This window comes from Chenopodium quinoa, unplaced genomic scaffold (assembly GCF_001683475.1).
Source record: "Chenopodium quinoa cultivar QQ74 unplaced genomic scaffold, ASM168347v1, whole genome shotgun sequence".
In the NCBI taxonomy this organism is placed as follows: Eukaryota; Viridiplantae; Streptophyta; class Magnoliopsida; order Caryophyllales; family Amaranthaceae; genus Chenopodium; species Chenopodium quinoa.
The window spans coordinates 637,528-657,607 of record NW_018745170.1 but is presented as its reverse complement, the minus strand read 5'-3'; the positions used below and the strand labels follow the sequence as shown (position 1 = coordinate 657,607).

Here is a 20,080-nt window from a genome sequence, read left to right as displayed (position 1 = left end):
AACAACAACAACAACAACAACAACAACAACAACAACAACAACAACAACAACAACAACAACAACAACAACAACAACAACAATAACAATAACAATAACAATAACAATAACAATAACAATAACAATAACAATAACAATAACAATAACAATAACAATAACAATAACAATAACAATAACAATAACAATAACAATAATAATAGGGCCTGGGTTTGGCGATTGGCAGTGGCGGCTTGCCACCTTACCTTTCGTGTATGGCGGGCTTGGTGTTTATTCCGCAGGTGATGTTCGTCATATGCTTTTCTTGCTTCACGGTTGCAGTCTGCTGGGTTGCAGACAAAGCTTCTACGACATGCTGGCGTTGTTGGTCTTGGTCGAGCTTTTGAGGATGCGTTGAGCCTATTCAATCGAACGGTGGAGTCTGACATTTTGAATAATCCTAGTGAGGTCGCTGCCCCTAAACTCATGAAGAAATTGGCAGATATATATTTCACAAAGGTTACCGATTTTGTAGAATCCACACTCTCTTATCTCCTCGTCAATCAGCATTGTGGAAATCGCAGCAGGGAGATCACACCTTTGCTTGGCTTCGGGCGGTTCCTATTTCGGGGTTGGGTCAGACGATGAACGCAAAGACTTACCGGTGTGTGTTGTGCTACCGCTTGGGTGTTCCATAATTCTTTGTCTCGAGGCCGTGCTCTGCTTGTTCAAGGGTTTTTACTGGGAATTTTTTCGGTGATCACGTGGTGTCGTGTGCTGTTATAGTGGGTATTAAATATCGGCATAATGTTGTGCGGGATACCCTTATTGATGTTTGTTATCGATCTGGGATTTCAGCTAGAAAAGAGGTTGACATTGGGTTGTCTAGAGGGAACGACGGGGCCCTCAGACCTGCAGATGTGTTATTTATTCTTGGGATCGTGGTCGCGATGTCTGTGTTGACTTGACAGAGTCTTCTCCTTTGACACAATCTGGGTTATCTGGCTTTGTTCTTGGACGGGTTGTGGCTGCGCTGATGCAACTCATCGGAAGCGGGTCAAGTACAAATCCAGTTGTCGAGCAATTGGATATGGCTTCCTTCCTTTCTCTTTCTCTACACTTGGGGAATTAGAGAAGGAGGCGGTTGCATTGTTGAAACGGATCCAGAAGTTCTCGAAAACTCAAGACATTGGGGCACGTGCTGCTGCTCATATCTTCACTAGAATAGGTTTTGCTATGGCTAGAGGAGTGGGGGCCCAGATTGTATCTCGGCTTCCCACTAATTTTTTGTAGGTTGTATGACTTTGTCTTTTTTGAGATAATAATAATAATAATAATAATAATAATAATAATGTTTAATGATAATAATGTGATAATAATAATAATAATAATAATAATTAATGATAATAATGTGATAATAATAATAATGATAATAATAACAATAACAATATTAAAACTAATAATAATAGTAGCAGTAATAATAATAATCATAACAACAGCAGCAACAACAACAACAACAACAGCAACAACAACAACAACAACAACAACAACAACAACAACAACAACAACAATAATAATAATAATAATAATAGGGCCTGGGTTTGGTGATTGGCAGTGGCGGCTTGCCACCTTACCTTTCGTGTATGGCGGGCTTGGTGTTTATTCCGCAGGTGATGTTCGTCATTATGTTTTTCTTGCTTCACGGTTGCAGTCTGCTGGGTTGCAGACAAAGCTTCTACGACATGCTGACGTTGTTGGTCTTGGTCGAGCTTTTGAGGATGCGTTGAGCCTGTTCAATCGAACGGTGGAGTCTGACATTTTGAGTAATTCTAGTGAGGTCGCTGCCCCTAAACTCATGAAGAAATTGGCAGATATATATTTCACAAAAAATATAGTATAATATATTCATTACATTTACAAAATAACTGTACAAAATAATAGCTATACTAAAACAGAGGGCACTCAAACTACACCCTGACACGTGTCACTCTATGCTTAAAAACTTTCCCGCTCATTTTTCTACCTCTAAATATATCAAGTAGAATTGTGATATCGCAATATACTATAAATATGTATAGTCATATAACTAAAAAAATGTATTCTTGCAAGACAAAAAATATAGTATAATATATATTCATTATATTTACAAAATAACTTTACAAAATAATAACTATAGTAAAACAGAGGGCACTCAAGCTACACTTTGACACGTGTCACTCTATGCTTAAAAACTTTCTCGCTCATTTTTCCACCTCTAAATATATCAAGTAAAATTGTGATATCACAATATACTATAAATATGTATATTCATATAACTAAAAAATATATTCTTACAAGGCAAAAAAATATAGTATATTATATTCATTATATTTACAAAATAACTTTACAAAAAATCTACTATAATATATTCATATTTACATAATAATCTAATATAATACATTCATATAACTGAAAAATATATATTCGTGCAAGGCAAAATAAAGTATGGTATTCATATATTCATATTACAAAAAAATATAACATTAACGTTATTAGATTATTTTATAAAGTATATACTTACAATCCCTCCCTATTATAACTAATTAGATCAATTATTAAAATAATTGAAAGGTTAACTTAGTTATTAAAAGATTAACTCACTTTTTAAAAGATAAACTAGCCTATACTTATGAGATCAATTATTAGAAGATTTTAAAATATCTTACGAATAAATTAGATCTTATGTGACAAAATTGCATAATTTTTTTTTTATCTTAAATTATATGTGCAAGTCCTCAAAAAAAAAATTATACGTGAAATATGTGACAAATATGCAAATATTCTTGAAAGATATTATAAATAATAAGTATACATTTGATATTACGTAGTATATGAAAATCATACGGAATGATTTGGTTATTAAGATATGATTTTGAAGGTGAATAGTGGGTTTGATCTTTATAGGGAGACCTTATAAGAGGTTAGGAAATGTGGGTATCACTATGTGTGACGCCAAGCAACTTCAAGTGTATGGAGTGTTGATATGATTTTCATGATAATGATGAAGATGCTAAGCTACTATATTAGATATATTAAATTGTTGATATCTAATATTAAAGTTTTAATATCAGATACTCCATATTAATTACTTTTGATACCAAATACTAAAATTAAATCTTGATATCTGATATTAAATATAGTGATATCAAAATATTTAAGTGTTGATGTCAGATATTAAAGTGTTGATGTTAGATTTTAAAATATTGACAGATAATTAGATATAGGGTTTACATTAAATAGATACATCATGATAATTTTTATTTATATTGGTGTAACTTTTGATCATTTTAAGATAAAAATGTACAATATGGACGTTTGTAAATTAGATTTTTTTTTTAAACTATGACAATCTTATGGAACGAAGAATGTATGTTTTATTAGCTTGATTTAAATAAACATACACATAAAGTGTAATACATGAGACATGTAAATAGACATATAATGATTAAAGGTATAATATAATCGAAATATATAAAGGCCATGAAACTTATTATTCATATCTTTAATATGTCTTTATTTTTTTAAAACATTAAATTGAAAATATCATAATGAGTAATTATTGTGATAAATGGTTGCATATTATTGTGATTTATATTGTTATATAGGTTTTCAATATTGTAAATTAAATTAGAAATTTTTTTATACGTGGCTGGCCACACCGTGTGGTCGGGGTTACTCGAGTTATTCGGTAAGGGGTTACTCGAGTTACTCAGTCAGGGATTATTTGAGGGGTTCGATTAGGGGTTACTTGAGGGGTTCGATTAGGGGTTACTCGGTTATGAGTTACTTGAGGGGTTCGGTCAAGGGTTACTTGAGGGTTTGGTCAGGGGTTACTTGAGGGATTTTCGTTCAGGGGTTACTCGAGGGGTTACTCGGTCAGGAGTAACTCGAGTAACCCTTGACCGAGTTACCCCTGGCCGAGTTACTCGAGTAATCCTGACCACACAGAAAAATCCCCCCATTAAATTAACTATTGTTTAAATTTTATAAAATTTAGTATTTAAACTTTTAAAACTGTGCAATTACACGAGTTTTATACTAGTACCCCACTATTTCCTAATCTGTACTCCGTATTACATAATTGCATTCAGCCTATTTTAGCCCACATCGCCAAATCACAATATGTACCACAAATCTAATAACAATATGAAAAGATATAACATGAAAAAAGTGAAATTGACGTAGGACACAAAGTTGATTGAGTAATTATACTACAAGACCTTTTTATGTGCATGATTTGAGCTACTAAGGTAGAAGTATAGTTAAGGATGAAATTATGGGCAAGTATAGAAATTGGGGTCCATAGTGCTTCCCCTCGTAGGGTAATGCTCTTCCGATATCAAACATCATACGGAGTGGAGGGACTTTCATTATTGCATTTCCATCTTTCTCGTAGGACCATCTAAGTGACCTAATTCAGTACTTGCCATGTGATTTCTTGCTTCCAATTTTTTTGATCCCTAACAAATATCATGCATGGCTTCTTCCATCTCATGGATCTATAGATGGCCACAAAAAAATCATAATTTGCAAATGGAGGAAAACATTGTCATTTTGTTGCATTTCTCAATAATATTACTTGGCTTATTTTAATTATATTTCCTCTATTTTTTTAAGTTTTTATGTGTTGTTTTTTAGTTGGACTTAACATAATGGCTCTTGGCTATGTCATATTCAATCCATGCAAACATTCGCTTATTTCAAAAATGATTAGATCATATCAAATTATATTATACTATGTATTTTTGGATTTATTTGAGTAAGTATTTTTGAATTTATGATTATCTATATATCACTAACATATTTAATTAAGCGATAAAAATAATATTAAAAACTCTATACAATATTGGAATTTTTTTAAAAAAAATTAGTAAAAAAGTAGATGAGCCGAACACATCCTAAAATTCCTAATCCTTGCTTACTTAACCCATCTTTTTTTCTTGGTCAATTAATTTTAATTGAAATGTAGTCAAACTTCACATATAAACTCCATAAGTTACAAGTATAAGATTTGTAACTTTATGATTAGTAACCACCACTAAGGGCATAACTAATGGTAGGGGTGAGCATGGGTCAGGTACCCGTACTGTTAACACTAACGGTTCGAGTAACCGATAACCAATAACACTAAGGCCCTGTTCTTTTGAGCTTCTGAGCAGAGTAGAGCAAGACAAAGCAACGCAAAGCAGAGCAGGGCGGGGCAGAGCAAATTTCATTATTATTATTATTATATTTCAAAAATAGACAAACTCATACAACCTACAAAAATATAGTGGGAAGCCAAGATACAATTTGGGTCCTCACTCCTCTAGCTATAGCAAATCCTATCATAATGAAGATATGAGCAGCAACATGTGCCCCAATGTCCCGAGTCTTCGAGAACTTCTAGATCTGCTTCAGCAATGCAACTGCCTCCTTCTCTAATTCCTCACGTGAAGAGAAAGAGAAAGGAAGGAAGCCATATCCAATTGCCCGACAACCCGTCTTATGAGCCGCCAACAGGATTCGTACTTGACCCACTTCCGATGAGCCGCATCAGCCACAACCCGTCCAGGAACAAAGTCAGGAATAATTATTATTATTATCGCATTATTATCATTAATTATTTACTATTTATTACTATTATTATTATTATCACATTATTATTATTATTATTATTATTATTGTAAATATTATTTATATTATCATTATTAATAATAATAACAATAATATTATTATAATTGTTACTATTATTATTATTATAGCATTATTTTATTATTATTATTATTATTATTAATATTATTATTATTATTAATATTATTATTATTATTGTTATTATTAATAATAAAAGTATTATTATTATTATTATTAATAAAAGTATTATTATTATTATTATTTGATTTTTTTTAGATTCTTTTCCTCTTTTGATAACATTAGAAAATGTGTTAAATAGTATAAAATATTAATTATTATCATTAAATATTAGTCATTAATTATTATTATTATTGTAAAATATTAATTATTATTATATCATTAAATATTATTTATTATTATCTATACATATTAGTTATTATTATCATTAAATAATAATAATAATTATTATTATTAATTGTTATTTTTAAGTAGAGCAGAGCAGAGCATATTTCAGTAGAGCAGAGCAGCTCAAAAGAACAGGGCCTAAAAGTGATATCCATAAATTGAACCGATAAGTTCGATCGAGTACCCTGATTTTCGGATCGGTTATCGGGTACCCAATAAGATATCCGAAAATGATAATTAAACTTGATAATGCAGTTATTATGATATCATTCAACACTAATTAACAACAATACCACATGAACTTGACCAAATTATTAATAATATTACTAATCATTCGTATTATAAAGTGATTATGAAGTAAAGTAAAAGTTTAATTTTGGATAAACAAATTTAAATAGGAAAAAAAAACACAAAAAATTGCTTATTATATATCATATGGAATCGGATAACCATTAATTTTAAAATGATGCCCAATAATCATACCCGCCGATAACAAATTATTGGATCAGATACCCAAATCGTTATAATTATTGGATTAAGTACTCTAATTTTCAGATTGATTACAAATCAAATATTCGGTTTTCAAGTTATTTTGCTCGGCCCTAACTAATGGCTCCTAAAAAACCGAGGAAGATAAATTTCTACAAATCTTATGATCATACTCGTATGAAACTAGGACCAAAATGATAGAGAAAGGACCCACATGACATGAAGTCTTACTATTCAATGAAAAGTATTAATATAACCTCCTATTACCCGGATTTTCTTATTCAACCATACAATTACCCGGGAAAAAGGCCCGAATTCATCCAACTTTTTAGTATAGGTAAATGTAGCAATCTCAATTCTTGTTGAATTGACAATGTGTACTTACTAGAATTAGTTACAACAGCCAAACTATCATAAATTATACCAATACAATAATAACAATATTATTAAAAGGGGAGGAATTAAGGATAATAAATTGTACATATTTTCTTAATTATCAACCACTTTTAGTGGTCCTTGGTAGAGTTATTATGCTTATTAAAACTAAAATACTGAAAAGTCAATAATTCGTTTAAGATGAGCTAAATTATTTTCAATTCTGTTAGCATTACATGCTTGGTGAAATTGGAGTAGTTTTTCCAACAATAATCTACTTTTTCCCCTTACAAAAATTAATAGCAATGCCATTATACCTCTATTAAATATAATGCTTTTTATATTTGTAATTTATGTATAAATGTCATAGCAAAATTTTAATTGGCGCATATGACTTTAAAGTTTAAACCAACAAGTGATAGTGTCTTATTCATATAATCATATATGATTACCTTGAAAAGGCAAGTTACAATAAGTTTTGACAAGATCTGTCATACAATTCATAATTACAATTACAACCAGTTTAGAGAAGTTGATTTGAGTCCAAATAAAAAAAGCTAGACACAATAGTGTAGGGAAAAGGAGTAATCGTAATTAAGATACGAACTATACAATTAGCTTAATTGTGTCAAGCAGTTTAGGTTACATGTAGCATGTGATATCAAATTTATTTATTTATTTATTTTTCATGATATAAAAGTAGTTATTTGTGTTCGGTTGATAATATGTCTTGAAAAGATACATCAAGAAATAAATTCTTACAAAACCTTAATGAATGCTTTTTTTTTTTTTTTTTTTTTTTTTTTTTTTTTTTTTGTGGCCCGTTTATATTGAAATTTAAAAAAATGAAGTGAAGAGAACACTATATTAAAATTGTGAATTGAAAATGACTTGATAATGTGTGTTTGCAAATTAGTGAAATCATGCATGTGAGCTAAACTTAAACCAATCCATCATCCTTGTATTATTTGTACATGCCATTGCCTATCCACTAATGAATCTTTGAAAACCAATCCTTATCAACTTGAAAAAAGAATCATACAATTGGAAAATAAGAAAAGATTCATTTAGTAATGTACTTGTTTTATCATCATATAAAGTATATCCTTTTTCCCTATAAACTATAAGCGGAGTAATAGACATGACAACATCCTTTTTGGCTGGTTTCTCATTTATACAATAAATATAGGGTCCGTTAGTTTTATTTAATTTCCTTGACAAATTAAATTTAGAAAACAATAATTTTTTTTCATATAAAATAACCTTAATAAATTAAAAAAAAAAAATCAAACAAAATAAGTTTAGATAACTTGGGACAAAATAAGTTAATCAATTCAATCAAACAATCTTACCTAAATTCAAAAATCAATTTAACTAATAATCACCATCTTAATTTTATGCATTTATATAATTCTAATTTTACATTGATTCCCAAACACAAGTGAAGTGTGAAGGAGGGTGGTGGGGTTCACCATGTGGCAGCAGTAGTGGTAAGTTGATGTGAGTTTTTATTTTGAAGTGGTTAGCCTTTTGGTTTGATTGGTTATAACTAGGACAGTCTAAATTGGTGAAAGTTGTATAAATAAATTGGTACCTTAGCTAGGTTACTATTTTTCATTCTCTTTTTTGGCCTTTTTTCTTAACTGGGTAAATATATTTTTTTCCAATGATTTGCAAACTTTTGTAAAAACAGGCATTGGAAATTAAGTGGAAAAAAGATGTAGACATGAAATTTGTCATGAAATTGAGTTAGGAAGTTCTTTTGGTGAAGTTGTACCTTTACCAATTTACAAGTGATACACAAATATACAATGTGTTATGTGTATGTGTATACTCCGTATAATATTACTCTGTAGTAAATTTTAACTTTTATATATTAATACAATAATGCAAATAAAAAAAAAGAAAAAATATGAATTATGTTGATTAGAGTTAGAGTGCGTTTTCTTACCTGATTTATAAGTATATGAACATATCCGACCTTATCTCCTTATTTATCCGTAAAACTAATCACGTGAGTAACTTTTATTAACCCTAAAATTAATACTAGTACTCCTCGTTATTAGTTTTCTTCCAAATTAAATGAACACTGATTATGGCACTCCAATCCTCAAAAATTAAGATTACCACTCCTAATTTGTTGTGTCGAACATTAAAATCAAATTTTGAAGTGTTAAAATTACTATCCGAACATTACGTTAGAATCAATTTGTGAAATACGACGAGCTAGAAGTTGTTGGTTTGGGTCAAAATGTGTGAAACAAAAATAACAATGTTGGGCAAAAAAAAGTTAGCAGTAAATGCAGAGAAGGGATGAGTGAAGGAAAGGGACCCAAGAGTCACATGTGATGCGTGTTTGTTTTTATGATGGATGATTGTGCGTTTCAATCACTACTAACAAGCATTCGTTTCTCTGTCACGTGCCCATTTAATGAGAATATTTAAGGTTTTTTGGGTCCCCAATTTCAAACCCCTAATTATGCATCATAAACATTTTAGATATTCTAGGGTATGTTTGGTTCATCTAATTTTAAGTGTATTATCCAAATTTATATTATGTATGTATTAAAATGGATCTTACTACAAGCGCCCCGTAGCGTAGTGTAGGACTTTGGATTCTAATGTAACTAAGTAAACTAACGGAACTACTTATCGTTAGGTTAACAATAAAGATATACTCGTAGTGTGTTAAAAAAATTGTAACAGAGATTCTGAGAGGTATCATGTGTAATGTGGAAAAACAATGGTCACAGCTTGAAAAATCAGTAACACAAGAAGATTATGTACTCCCTCCGTCCGCAATTATCTGCAACATTTACTAAAAATAGGTGCTCTCTATTATCCGTAACAATTTTTTTTTCCTCTTTTAATAAATTTTTAACAGCAAAATGTCAATCTTACCCTTACTTAAAACTCTTAACTTTGTTTTTAATATGTTAATGACATTGACTTACCAACTAATCCACCACCTTACCCCAGCCACCTTCGCCGCCCCTACCACCAGCCCAGACGAGCACAGACCACCAACACCACCGCAATTCGTCGCCAATTCTCCGCCACCTTACCCCAGCCACCGTCGCGCAATTCCAGATCTGGATTTCGTGGGTTTGGTGGTGGGTTTCGTTGGTTTGGGGGAGGGTTTCGTGGGTTTGGAGGTGGGTTTTGTGGGCGGGGGTTTGGTGGTGGTTTCGGGGGTGTTGGTGGGTTTCGGGGGTGTTGGTGGTGGGTTTCGGGGGTTTGGTGGTGGGTTTCGGGGGTTTGGTGGTGGTGGTTCGAGGGGTGTTGGTGGTTCTTGGGGTAGCGCGGTGGTTCGGTGTTCGTAAGTGGTGGTTGTTTAATTGTGTGTTTTAATTTAATTTGGTTTAATTATTCCTTCTCTCTCCTCTTACTTTTCAATAATCTTACTTAAGAAGTTTTGTCTAGAAGTCCGCAAAATCGTCCTTTGTTGCAGATAACCCCGGGCAGAGGGAGTAAATTTAAAAACCCGTAATTACTTACTGTATAAAGTATGCTTTAACCATCAACTTTTCAGGCCAACAGTATACACTGGAAATTTAAACTATTCATCAGCAGGAAATAGCCGTCAGTTTCGTCTTAGATACTATTCATGCTGTAATACCTTCTTTTTGGAGTTGTGATGTTTTTAAACAAGAGCAGCAGTATCCATCAATCATAAGATCATTATTTAGTGTTAAGAAAAAAAAGAATGTAGTTCTTAGTTTGGTACCTTGTACTTCGTATTTGACTTTAGTTGGTCCAAGCTTAATTAGTTTTTGATATTCATATTAAGTTTAGTCAATCATTTAGTCATATACTAGAAATGTGGCACAATTTGTCAAATTACGGGTTGTTTGGTAACAAGGATAGGAATAATGAGGATAAGAAAGTACGATATAGATAGGAAAATAATAGGTGGGATAATGATAAAAATTATGTTATCCATTCTTTGGTATGATTTGGAAATTAAATTGGAGAGCTACTATTTGACGAAATAAAATACTTAGAGCGACATTATAAATGACCTATATACCCTTATAAATAATCTCTTCCCCTGATTTAATCTACCTCATACACCACCATCTCCTTCACACTGTTCACCAAGCCACCACCCACAACACCAACCTAAACGACAACAACCTCTTCATGACGACAGCAACCCACCAAGCAACACCGGCCGAGTTCCGTCAACCAGGGCCTAAACGACAACAACCTTTTCATGACGGCAGCAACCCACCAAGCAACACCGGCGAGGCTCAGTCGACCAGGGCAAGCGCGAGATAAACGCCACCACCATCATGCCTCGTTAAGGGAAGCAACTATGGGGGAAAACGCTGGCCACCACGTCGGTAAGTTTTTTTTTGTTGTTGGTTACGAACATATGTCGGAGATGTCCTCAACGTGGTGGAGACATCTCCTTCAGATGTCTCCACCATGTGGAGGACATCTGTTGTAGATGTTCTTCCATTGGTAAAGACATCTGTCGGAGATGTCCCTACCACGGTAGAGACATCTCCTACACATGTCCACCAATTTTTTTTTTTAATTTTTTTTTTTAAATTCGTTTAATTTTTTTTTATTTATTTCGAAAATAATTAGTCAAAATTAATGTTTTGCATCTAATTTGAATTTTTATAATTAGTCAACATTAATAATTTTGCTTCTAATATGTGTCGTCCTTAATTCGGTTTAATTTTGCATGATTATGCGTTCATTAATGTGGTGGTGTGGTGGTGGTGGTGACGGTGGCTGGGGTATTAGTGGTGGTGACAGTGTAGGTGTTGTGGTGTGGTGGTATGAACTTGTGGTTTGAAGGTAAGTATGGGTGAGGATGTAATAACATTTGAAAATAAGGGTATGAAGGTAATTAACATTGTCAGCTTGAGTATTTTTATTTCGTCAAATAGCAATTCAGTTAAATTGAGATAAGTTGTAAAATTACTTAACTATCCTTACTAACATTTCTCTTCTCTCCTCTTCCTTCTCTTTCATCAAGGGTAAAATTGTTTTTTATTTTTCAACTTTAATCCCCAAACCTTATACCTGCCCTCCTTCTTTAGGGTATGCCTATCTAGTATTATTAGTAAAGTGGTCGGAGAGAAGATAGCCCGCAAATATGCAATACACCACACAATTGGGACGGGGACTCTGGGACAATTGTTATACTAGCACGACTTATTAGATGCATTTGCAAGCATCATAGATTAAGCTCATAACTATTGCGTCGATTGAAAATGTGTGCATAAAAAAGGCGAGTAAACTTGCACGATTTTATACATATGTGTGTTGTACTGTTGTGTACATGTTTAATAGGATGCACCACTATCACTCTCAATAATTTTCATGTGCATGGTAGAATCGTTGGCCTATAAAAAGAGAAAGAAGATTGATTAATGCGTAAAATTTTGATCTACCATTATTAAATTAAAGATGAAAGCAAGATTTTTGCATCATGAGTTGTTTAGATAAAATCTTTAATCTAGGACACGCTCGACTCTTGATATATGAGAGTAATGAGACTAATAATGGTGTGTATAAGTGTATTACTTTATCTATATATATATATATATATATATATATATATATATATATATATATATATATATATATATATATATATATATATATATATATATATATATATATATATATATATATATATATATATATATATATATATATATATATATATTTGCTCCATTTGAATTTTCATAGTCTTCCAGACGCGTTTTAAAACGAATATAACTTCATTTCTATATGCATAAAGATTATAAAAACTTGAGACAAATCTAACAAGACTCCACATGATTATTTATTTATTTATTTATTATTAATTTTTTTTTTAAAGACACACGATAATTTTACCTATTATTGATTAATGAGAATTTATGGTCAAAATTTTTGAAGCTTAACCCATTTATTTGCAATGGGGCAAAGAAATAGGAACAAGAGTACTATTTTTTGAATATGAACTTGTCATAGGGTTGAATTGAACTTAGGTAAAGATTATGTGAACTGTTAAACATCGCCCGCAAATTCCTACATAAAGCCCACAAAATAAGAGTGAAATGACACTTTTGCCCTCATACTAAAAAACACACAATTTCTCTCTCTACTCTCTACTTCCACTTTCTCTCTCTAAATTATTTCCAGAGCTATGTCTAGGCGGCCCGGCAAGGAAGTGGCGGCACCGGCGGTGGGCGGAAGGCGGTTTGCCGGCCAGAAGGTAATTTTTCTAATTTTTGTAATTTTTTTTTTAAAAAAAAAAACCTCCGGCGACGGTGTGGCGCCAAGGCGAGACGCCACCACCACGGAGGAGGCGCCTAGGCAAGGCGCCCGTACGGTGGTGGCGGCGCCTAGCCCAGACGCCACTACCACGGCGGCGGCGCAGAGGCTAGGCGCCACGGCCGTGGTAGTGGCGTCTGGGCTAGGCGCCGACACCACCGCACGGGCGCCTTGCCTAGGCGCCTCGTTCTTTTTTTTTTTTAAAAATTTTTTTTTTGTTTTTTTTTAATTTTAAATTTTATTTTCGATTTTTTTTTTTTTTTTTAAAAAAATTTGTTTTTCTTTATTTTAAATTGTATGTTCCCTTTTTTTTTTATCTTTTTTTTTTAAAATTTTGTTTTTTTATTTGTTTTAATTTTATATTTTTTATGTTTATAATTTTATTTCCGTGACATGTTTATTTGCTTTTGTGTTTATTTTCGACTTTTTTTAATTTGTTTTCGTTATTATGTTTCGTTATTTACTTGGAGTTAGGCATCGCAATTTAGACCTGGTGCGGGGAAGAGTATTGACGTCGTGAGGAGTACGATCTACTCTATGGAGAGCTCGGGGCCCAGACACGTTAGATCCCGTGGTATTTCGGCCTCGGCCCGCAGAGAACGGGTGCACTGTTCTGCGGACGATCAAGATGATGATGATGAGGAGGAGGAGGAGGAGGTCGAGGAGGAGGAGGTCGAGGACGAGGATGATGCAGATGAGGATGTCGACGATCAGAGTGGACCATATGATGATTACGGTCCATTCAGTCAGAGACTTGATGATACGTATGAGACGCATAGGGTAGATGTGCGTAAGGGTCGAGATGGTAGGTTTGTTAGTAGATCTGGCACATCATCTGCGTCCACTGTGTCTGCGGGTAGCAGAAAACGGTCGAGGGCCGTTAATGATTCTTGGATGGTGAGGGGTGAGGTGGCCGGGGGACCTATAGACGGGAGTGTGATTCCTAGCTTTTTAGGACACATCGCTACCCGTATTTGGGAGGACCAGGAGAGGGCTTTGGATACAGGCATTTTGAAATGCCAAACCCGGGAAAAGACTTGTAGGTTTTTGTGTAGCTGGGCTGATGCTTGGCCGGAGGAGAGCGAGATGGTCGGGCGATTGAGGGCCACTAGAGTGAGTCACCTTCCTGCCACCATGCACGACAGGATTGACTGGACGCTGATCACGGCTTTCGTTGAGCGATGGCAGCCGGATACGAACTCGTTCCACCTTCCGTTCGGTGAGATGACGATCATGTTGCATGACGTCGAGGCCATCCTTGGGATTCCCGTGGAGGGAAACCGAGCATCTGTCGTCACTGATGCGGATCAGGCAGATTTACTAGCGGAGCTGTTGGCGGTGGATAGGGCTGCGCTGTACACATCGGCACTTGGTGTGTGGGATCACGGCGGCGTTAAGATCGCAGCCGTCTTGCAGCGATGTTTGCACCCTACGGCACGTAGGACGCAGGACACACAGCTGGCTGCATATGTTTTTCTTCTTCTCGGGTGTACCTTGTTTCCGGATAAGAGCGGGAACAAGCTCAGGCCACGCGACATAGTTGACGCGTGTGAGCCCGACAGAGTAGGCCCGTTTTCTTGGGGGTCGGCTACGCTGGCGTATCTGTATCGCCAGTTAGGATTCTCGAGCCGGGCTGATGCAGCAGGTATCACTGGATGTCTGACGTTGTTACAGACCTGGATATACGAGTATTTTCCTGCGTTTCGACCACACCGCGACCCGGTTCCCATTGGTGATGGCCAGCCACGTGCCTGTGCGTGGAGTCCGCGTGTCGAGAAGAAGTCCGTTGACCGCCTGCGCTCCATACGGTTATCGCTTGACAGGATGTCCCCCTTAGAGGTACAGTGATTAAATTATTTCTACTTTTACAATCTGATGCTTTATTTTATGACTGTTACTGATTTTAAATAATGTGCAGGTGAACTGGATGCCTTTCGGCCAGAACCCTAGTAATAGGGTACCCAGGACCCTCTACACTGGACTGATTCAGTATCGCGAGATCGTAGAGGCGTACATGCCGCAGCGCTGTCTTCGCCAGCTTGGATTTGTCCAAGTTGTCCCACCTCCACCGGCATGGCCCAGTAAGGCGGTACGATCTGCGTCGTCGAAGGAGTACGTCGTCCAATGGCCGTCAAACATGATATCCATGTGGGAGCAGTTTCCGATGGTTGCCCGCCTATGGACGGCGGAGCTGCAGCGGCCGCCAAGTGGGGTGACTGCCATGTGTGACCAGCACTACATGGAATGGTACATCCGGCACTCGCACCCGAGGTTGATCAAAGACATCGACGACGCAGATGATGACGATGTGCCACCTGCCACTGCCTCTTATGCGGTACGTCTCATCTTTTATTTGTTGTTCTCTTATTTTAATATATATATGTATAATACGTCGTTTGATGTTTTTTGTTTTGTGTAGTGGATGGGCAAGATTATGCAGTTGGGACACCGACTTTTTGAGGAAAGGGACTGCATGACGAGTGCATCAGGCAGAGCTGTTATTGACGATCTGGAACGGACCCTTGAGCAGTGGCAGTGGGCGTCACAGAGGGATTACTGATATTTGAAATTAGACATTATCTTTTTAGTTTGTAATATTTGAAATTATTGTTCTTAGTTTTTAAAATTCAATATTATCTTTTTAGTTTGTAATATTTGAAATTATTGTTGTTAGTTTTTAAAATGAAACATTATCTTTTAAAAATGAACACATAGAAATGACATAGTATTGACAATACAAGGCCTCATAGTAAAAGGTAGGTGTACATCAACAAAAACTACATGGCAATTAAATTGTTCCACTGTTGCACGCGAGCATGGTACAAAGCATCCCAACCCTCCACGCTTGCTCTACGAATTTCATACCACTTCGGTATGATATTTGGGACCGGAAAATCGGGTGACATGTCTAATCGGATAAAATGTCTGTATGACGGCCCAAGAAATCCAATAGCAACGTCCCTTACCGGTCTGGTGACGGTCTCGCGCGAACACCAGGGCAGAACCGTTGTACATGGATAATAGGCTCGACTATGTAAACCAAGGCCGAAATGCATGACTGCACACTTGTAGATGTTTGCAACGGCAAAGAGATCAAGTGGCGCATCGAACCAATGATTTTGACCGCAAGGTCCCCCTCCCCACCGGATACGCTGCAGAGACCTATCCAAGTCCTCGCCGTACACATGGCCATACACATCTCGGTTTGATGCGATTTCACTGTACATCAACTGCCGCACTAAACCGTAGTTGTCTTCACCCATTTGAAACACATCCGCCACAACCCGAAATCCGCAGTTACCATCTGCAATGACATCATTCCACCCGTCCAAGAATGGCATCATGATATTAGGGATCCTGTCCTTATATGGAAAATGTTCAATGTCCATTCTCCCTGTTACACACATCAATAAACACAATAAACAAGTCAACAGTAAACTAATCAAACAGTCAACAAAAGAAATTGAAGTCGAATGTCTTACCGGTGCCGGGCATATTCACCGACGACGATGATTGGCTGCCACTTGATGAGGATGTACGACCACGGCCACGGCCACGGCCACGACCGCGAATGTACTCAAACGCACTCTTGTTCCGCCGTGGTTGTCGACCCCTAGGTCGCTCGACCCCTTCCGGTTCCTCGGTATCCAAACACGATGTATTGAACATGTCATGAAGTATGTGTGTAGCACTACGAATGATCGAAGGGTGACTGGAGGACACTTGGTCAAACATCATCTGAAACTGCTCCAACTCCTCCTGTTCACGGTGAACCGTATGCGGAACAGCATGCTCTCCGATAACGAGCGTCCGCCAGAATGGATGAACCTGATCGACATGTAACGACGCCCTGTCTTGCGTAATTACGCGGTGAATGGTGCATGCACAAGGTAATCCATGAGTCATTGATATAGCACATCCGCACCGAATAGCCACTTCATCGCCCAACTCCCTCATCCTGGTATACTCGCTCAGAATCAACCCCAAACAGTGGTGTGACACACGACCGTGGAGAATCTTAAATATGAAATGGCCATACAACATGCCATGTCGTCGTCTGGAGTCCTCGAGATAGTTCTTGATGCCGTTCCTCTGAGTATCAATAGCCTTGTTTATTCTCTCGAACAGTGTATCCAGAGCAGCCGTGGAAGAATCAATCCAGTCCTTCAAAGCTCTATGAGCGCTCTCGACTCTGCATGTCGTAGTGTTCCCAAAATGAAGAACTTGGTTCGTCCAATATTTGACAAACTTTTCCCTCTGAGGTACCCACTGATGCATCACATAGTCTACGATTGGCGGGCACCACTTGTACGCATCCTTTAAGTTTTCCAAGGCTCGATCGTACTCTGCCTCCGTGGTAGCTTGCAGGATCTTCCGCCACTTACCATTTACCAATCTCTCTGCTGAATCTAAGTTCTTGTTGAAAAGGTTGTAGGCTTTGACTTTCACGCAGTTGTTGATGTGCCATGTGCACAGTAAATGGCTCGACTCCGGAAACAGCTCCGCTATAGGGGCAAAAAGACCTCCCTCACAATCACTTACGATGGCCGATGGCTGTACATTTGGGCCGATGTAGTTTCTCAACTTTTCCAACACCCAACGGTAACTCGCAGCCGTCTCATCCTTCATGACTGCATAACCAATCAGAAAGTTCTGGTTCGTTGGAGCCATCCCAACCATCTCAACCAGTGGGAACTTGTACTTGTTTGTCTTGTACGTTGAATCGATCAAAATCACAGATGGCCAAGACGAAATCATATCAGCACAATCAGGATGGACAAGGAACAAATGAGTTACCTCCGATGTGTCTTCGTCAGATTCAAACCAGTAAAGGTAACCACGTGCTTGTGCCTGGTGCAGAAGCTGCTGTATAGGGTTCCTTCCCTCTGACCGTTCAAACCTCAATTTCTGTCTGACGTTGTAGATGTGTCTTCGGTTTGGCTGGTCTTCGGGGAATTTCTCTAACACAGACGCTAATATTTTAGCGGGCTTCACTTGAGCATCACTCATTTCTTTTACAACTAGTTTCGCAGCTGGACTTAGGCCGCTTAACTGCCGATGCCCCACTTTGTATGCTATCAGCTCATGGTTGTGATACCCCCATTTGCCGTAACCCTTCACTTCCCAACCGTCACGCCTTTGATGTTGTCGAACCTTAACTCGGAACTGACACCCACAACCTTTCCGCTTTGAGTCAAACCGAATCGCTTTACTGAAATCTCGTTCTTCTCTTTTGCGATAACGGTCGCATCTCAAAATGCGATCCATTCTACCATCCCGTTGAGATTTATGAGTTGCTACTACTAAACAAAAGCCTGATCTAATTGCAACCTGTTTTGCCCAATCAATCGCTTGTTGAGCATCTTCGAACAGGCCATCATGTACAAAAATCCCACTGTAATCATTTCCGTCTCCACCATAATCCTGTAACAATAACATATAACGTATAAATATAATTACATTAAGATTAAATTAACAAAAACAAACAAAAAAAAAAAAGGGGATTAAATTAAAAAATAAAAAAAAAATAAAATAAAAATATTCCCCTATTGGCGCGTGGCCAGGACGCCGGAGCCACGGCCGGGGCGCCTGGTCAGGACGCCGCCGCCATGGTGGCGGCGTCCTGGCCAGGCGCCTTGGCCGTGGCTGCGGCGTCCTGGCCACGCGCCACTACTATGGTCGAGGCATCTCCACCAGGCGCCGTGACCACGGTGGCGGCGTCCTGGCTAGGCGCCACAACCACGGCATGGCCTTTTGGCTAGGCGCCAGCCACCATTTCGTCCTTACGATGCGTTACGAACCTCGTTTTCCGATGACGACGGCGATTCTCCGGTGATCCTCGGCGATCCGGTGCTGCTCCACATTTTTTTAGTGCGAAAAATTTATCTTCCGTTAAAATTATAAAAAGGGCAAATTTGTCAAAAAATTATAAAATGTGGGCTTTATGTAGAGATTTGCGGGCGATGAATAACAAGTCCCAAGATTATAAGCCCATGTTGTCATGTTGACCTGAAATTCTCAACCTAAATTATTACTCATTTACTCCCTGTATATTAGTACTCGTAGAATTTATTAAATTTACCTTGTCTAAGATATAATTTTTTAAGAAATAAGTTAATACTTTCTCCGTTTCTTTTTAGTTGATACGTTTCTTTAGTCACGTTTATCAACGCACAACTTCAACCATTCATATCTTTAATTACCGATAAACAAAAAATTATTAAATTTGATATTTTGAAAATATATATCGTGACGAATCTAACAAGATCCCACATGACTATATTTTTCATTACGTATAAAGCACAAAACACGGTAATAAGGGAGTGTGTGAATAATGCTAAATTCAAAACGCGTCAACTAAAAAAAAAAGAACGGAGATAGTAGGTACTAGAACAAGCCTTAATCCGTAGTAATAAATAAGCTAATCAACTATTTTAGATATTTAGCTGTCCCAAAAAAATGTAGAGAAAAAAGAAAACTTAGCCTAGACATTAACCCTGAAAAAAAAAAAAACGGTTATTTCATGAAATGCCACTGAGCAATTGTAAAATTCACCAAATGCCATGAACCTTTTCAAAATTCACCATATGCCACCGAGTTTTAAAAAATTCACCGAGTGCCATTAATGACTGACAGCCGTTAGTTGACCCCACCACTTGCCACGTATCACCTTCTGATTGGTTCATTTTTTAAAATAAAAAAAATAACAAAAAAAAAATAACACAAATTTTTTTTTAAAAAAGGAACTCAGAGGTGGTGGCTCCATGCCGTCGAGCTCCCTGCCCACCCCAAAACCCTAGCCACCACCACCCCCTGCCGCCGGGGCTAGCACTGGAAAGCACGTTGGTCGTGGCTACCCCTCCCTTATTCCGTCGCGACCCCCGCAAAACCCCACCCCCCTTCC

General features: G+C 36.9%; 2 protein-coding genes across 2 annotated transcripts in view; one reads left to right on the top strand and one right to left on the bottom strand.

Annotated features, from left to right (window-relative positions):
- Positions 1-15,787, top strand: part of LOC110710207 (protein MAINTENANCE OF MERISTEMS-like) — a 17,901-nt gene extending 2,114 nt beyond the window's left edge. Inside the window, exons 3-7 of the mRNA XM_021888479.1 lie at positions 316-441; positions 1,685-1,796; positions 14,795-15,015; positions 15,095-15,511; positions 15,596-15,787. Of these exons, the coding sequence (XP_021744171.1) occupies positions 316-441; positions 1,685-1,796; positions 14,795-15,015; positions 15,095-15,511; positions 15,596-15,736 (1,017 nt within the window). The 3' untranslated portion in view covers positions 15,737-15,787. The remainder of the gene's footprint in view (positions 1-315; positions 442-1,684; positions 1,797-14,794; positions 15,016-15,094; positions 15,512-15,595) is intronic.
- Positions 15,788-15,871: 84 nt separating this feature from the next.
- Positions 15,872-18,318, bottom strand: LOC110710310 (PKS-NRPS hybrid synthetase CHGG_01239-like). Its single transcript, XM_021888593.1, has 2 exons — positions 16,659-18,318; positions 15,872-16,570 (listed from the first exon to the last, which is right to left on the bottom strand). Exons 1-2 carry the CDS (start codon positions 18,184-18,186, stop codon positions 15,954-15,956), a joined length of 2,145 nt encoding a protein of 714 aa, XP_021744285.1. The 5' UTR covers positions 18,187-18,318; the 3' UTR covers positions 15,872-15,953.
- Positions 18,319-20,080: the final 1,762 nt, after the last annotated feature.

Excerpts from the sequence above, each read along its gene's own strand:
- LOC110710310 (XM_021888593.1), bottom strand. The coding sequence starts at position 18,186 with ATGAGTGATGCTCAAGTGAAGCCCGCTAAAATATTAGCGTCTGTGTTA. Across the intron at positions 16,571-16,658 it reads GGTGAATATGCCCGGCACCG|GGAGAATGGACATTGAACAT; the intron begins GTAAGACATTCG and ends TGTGTGTAACAG.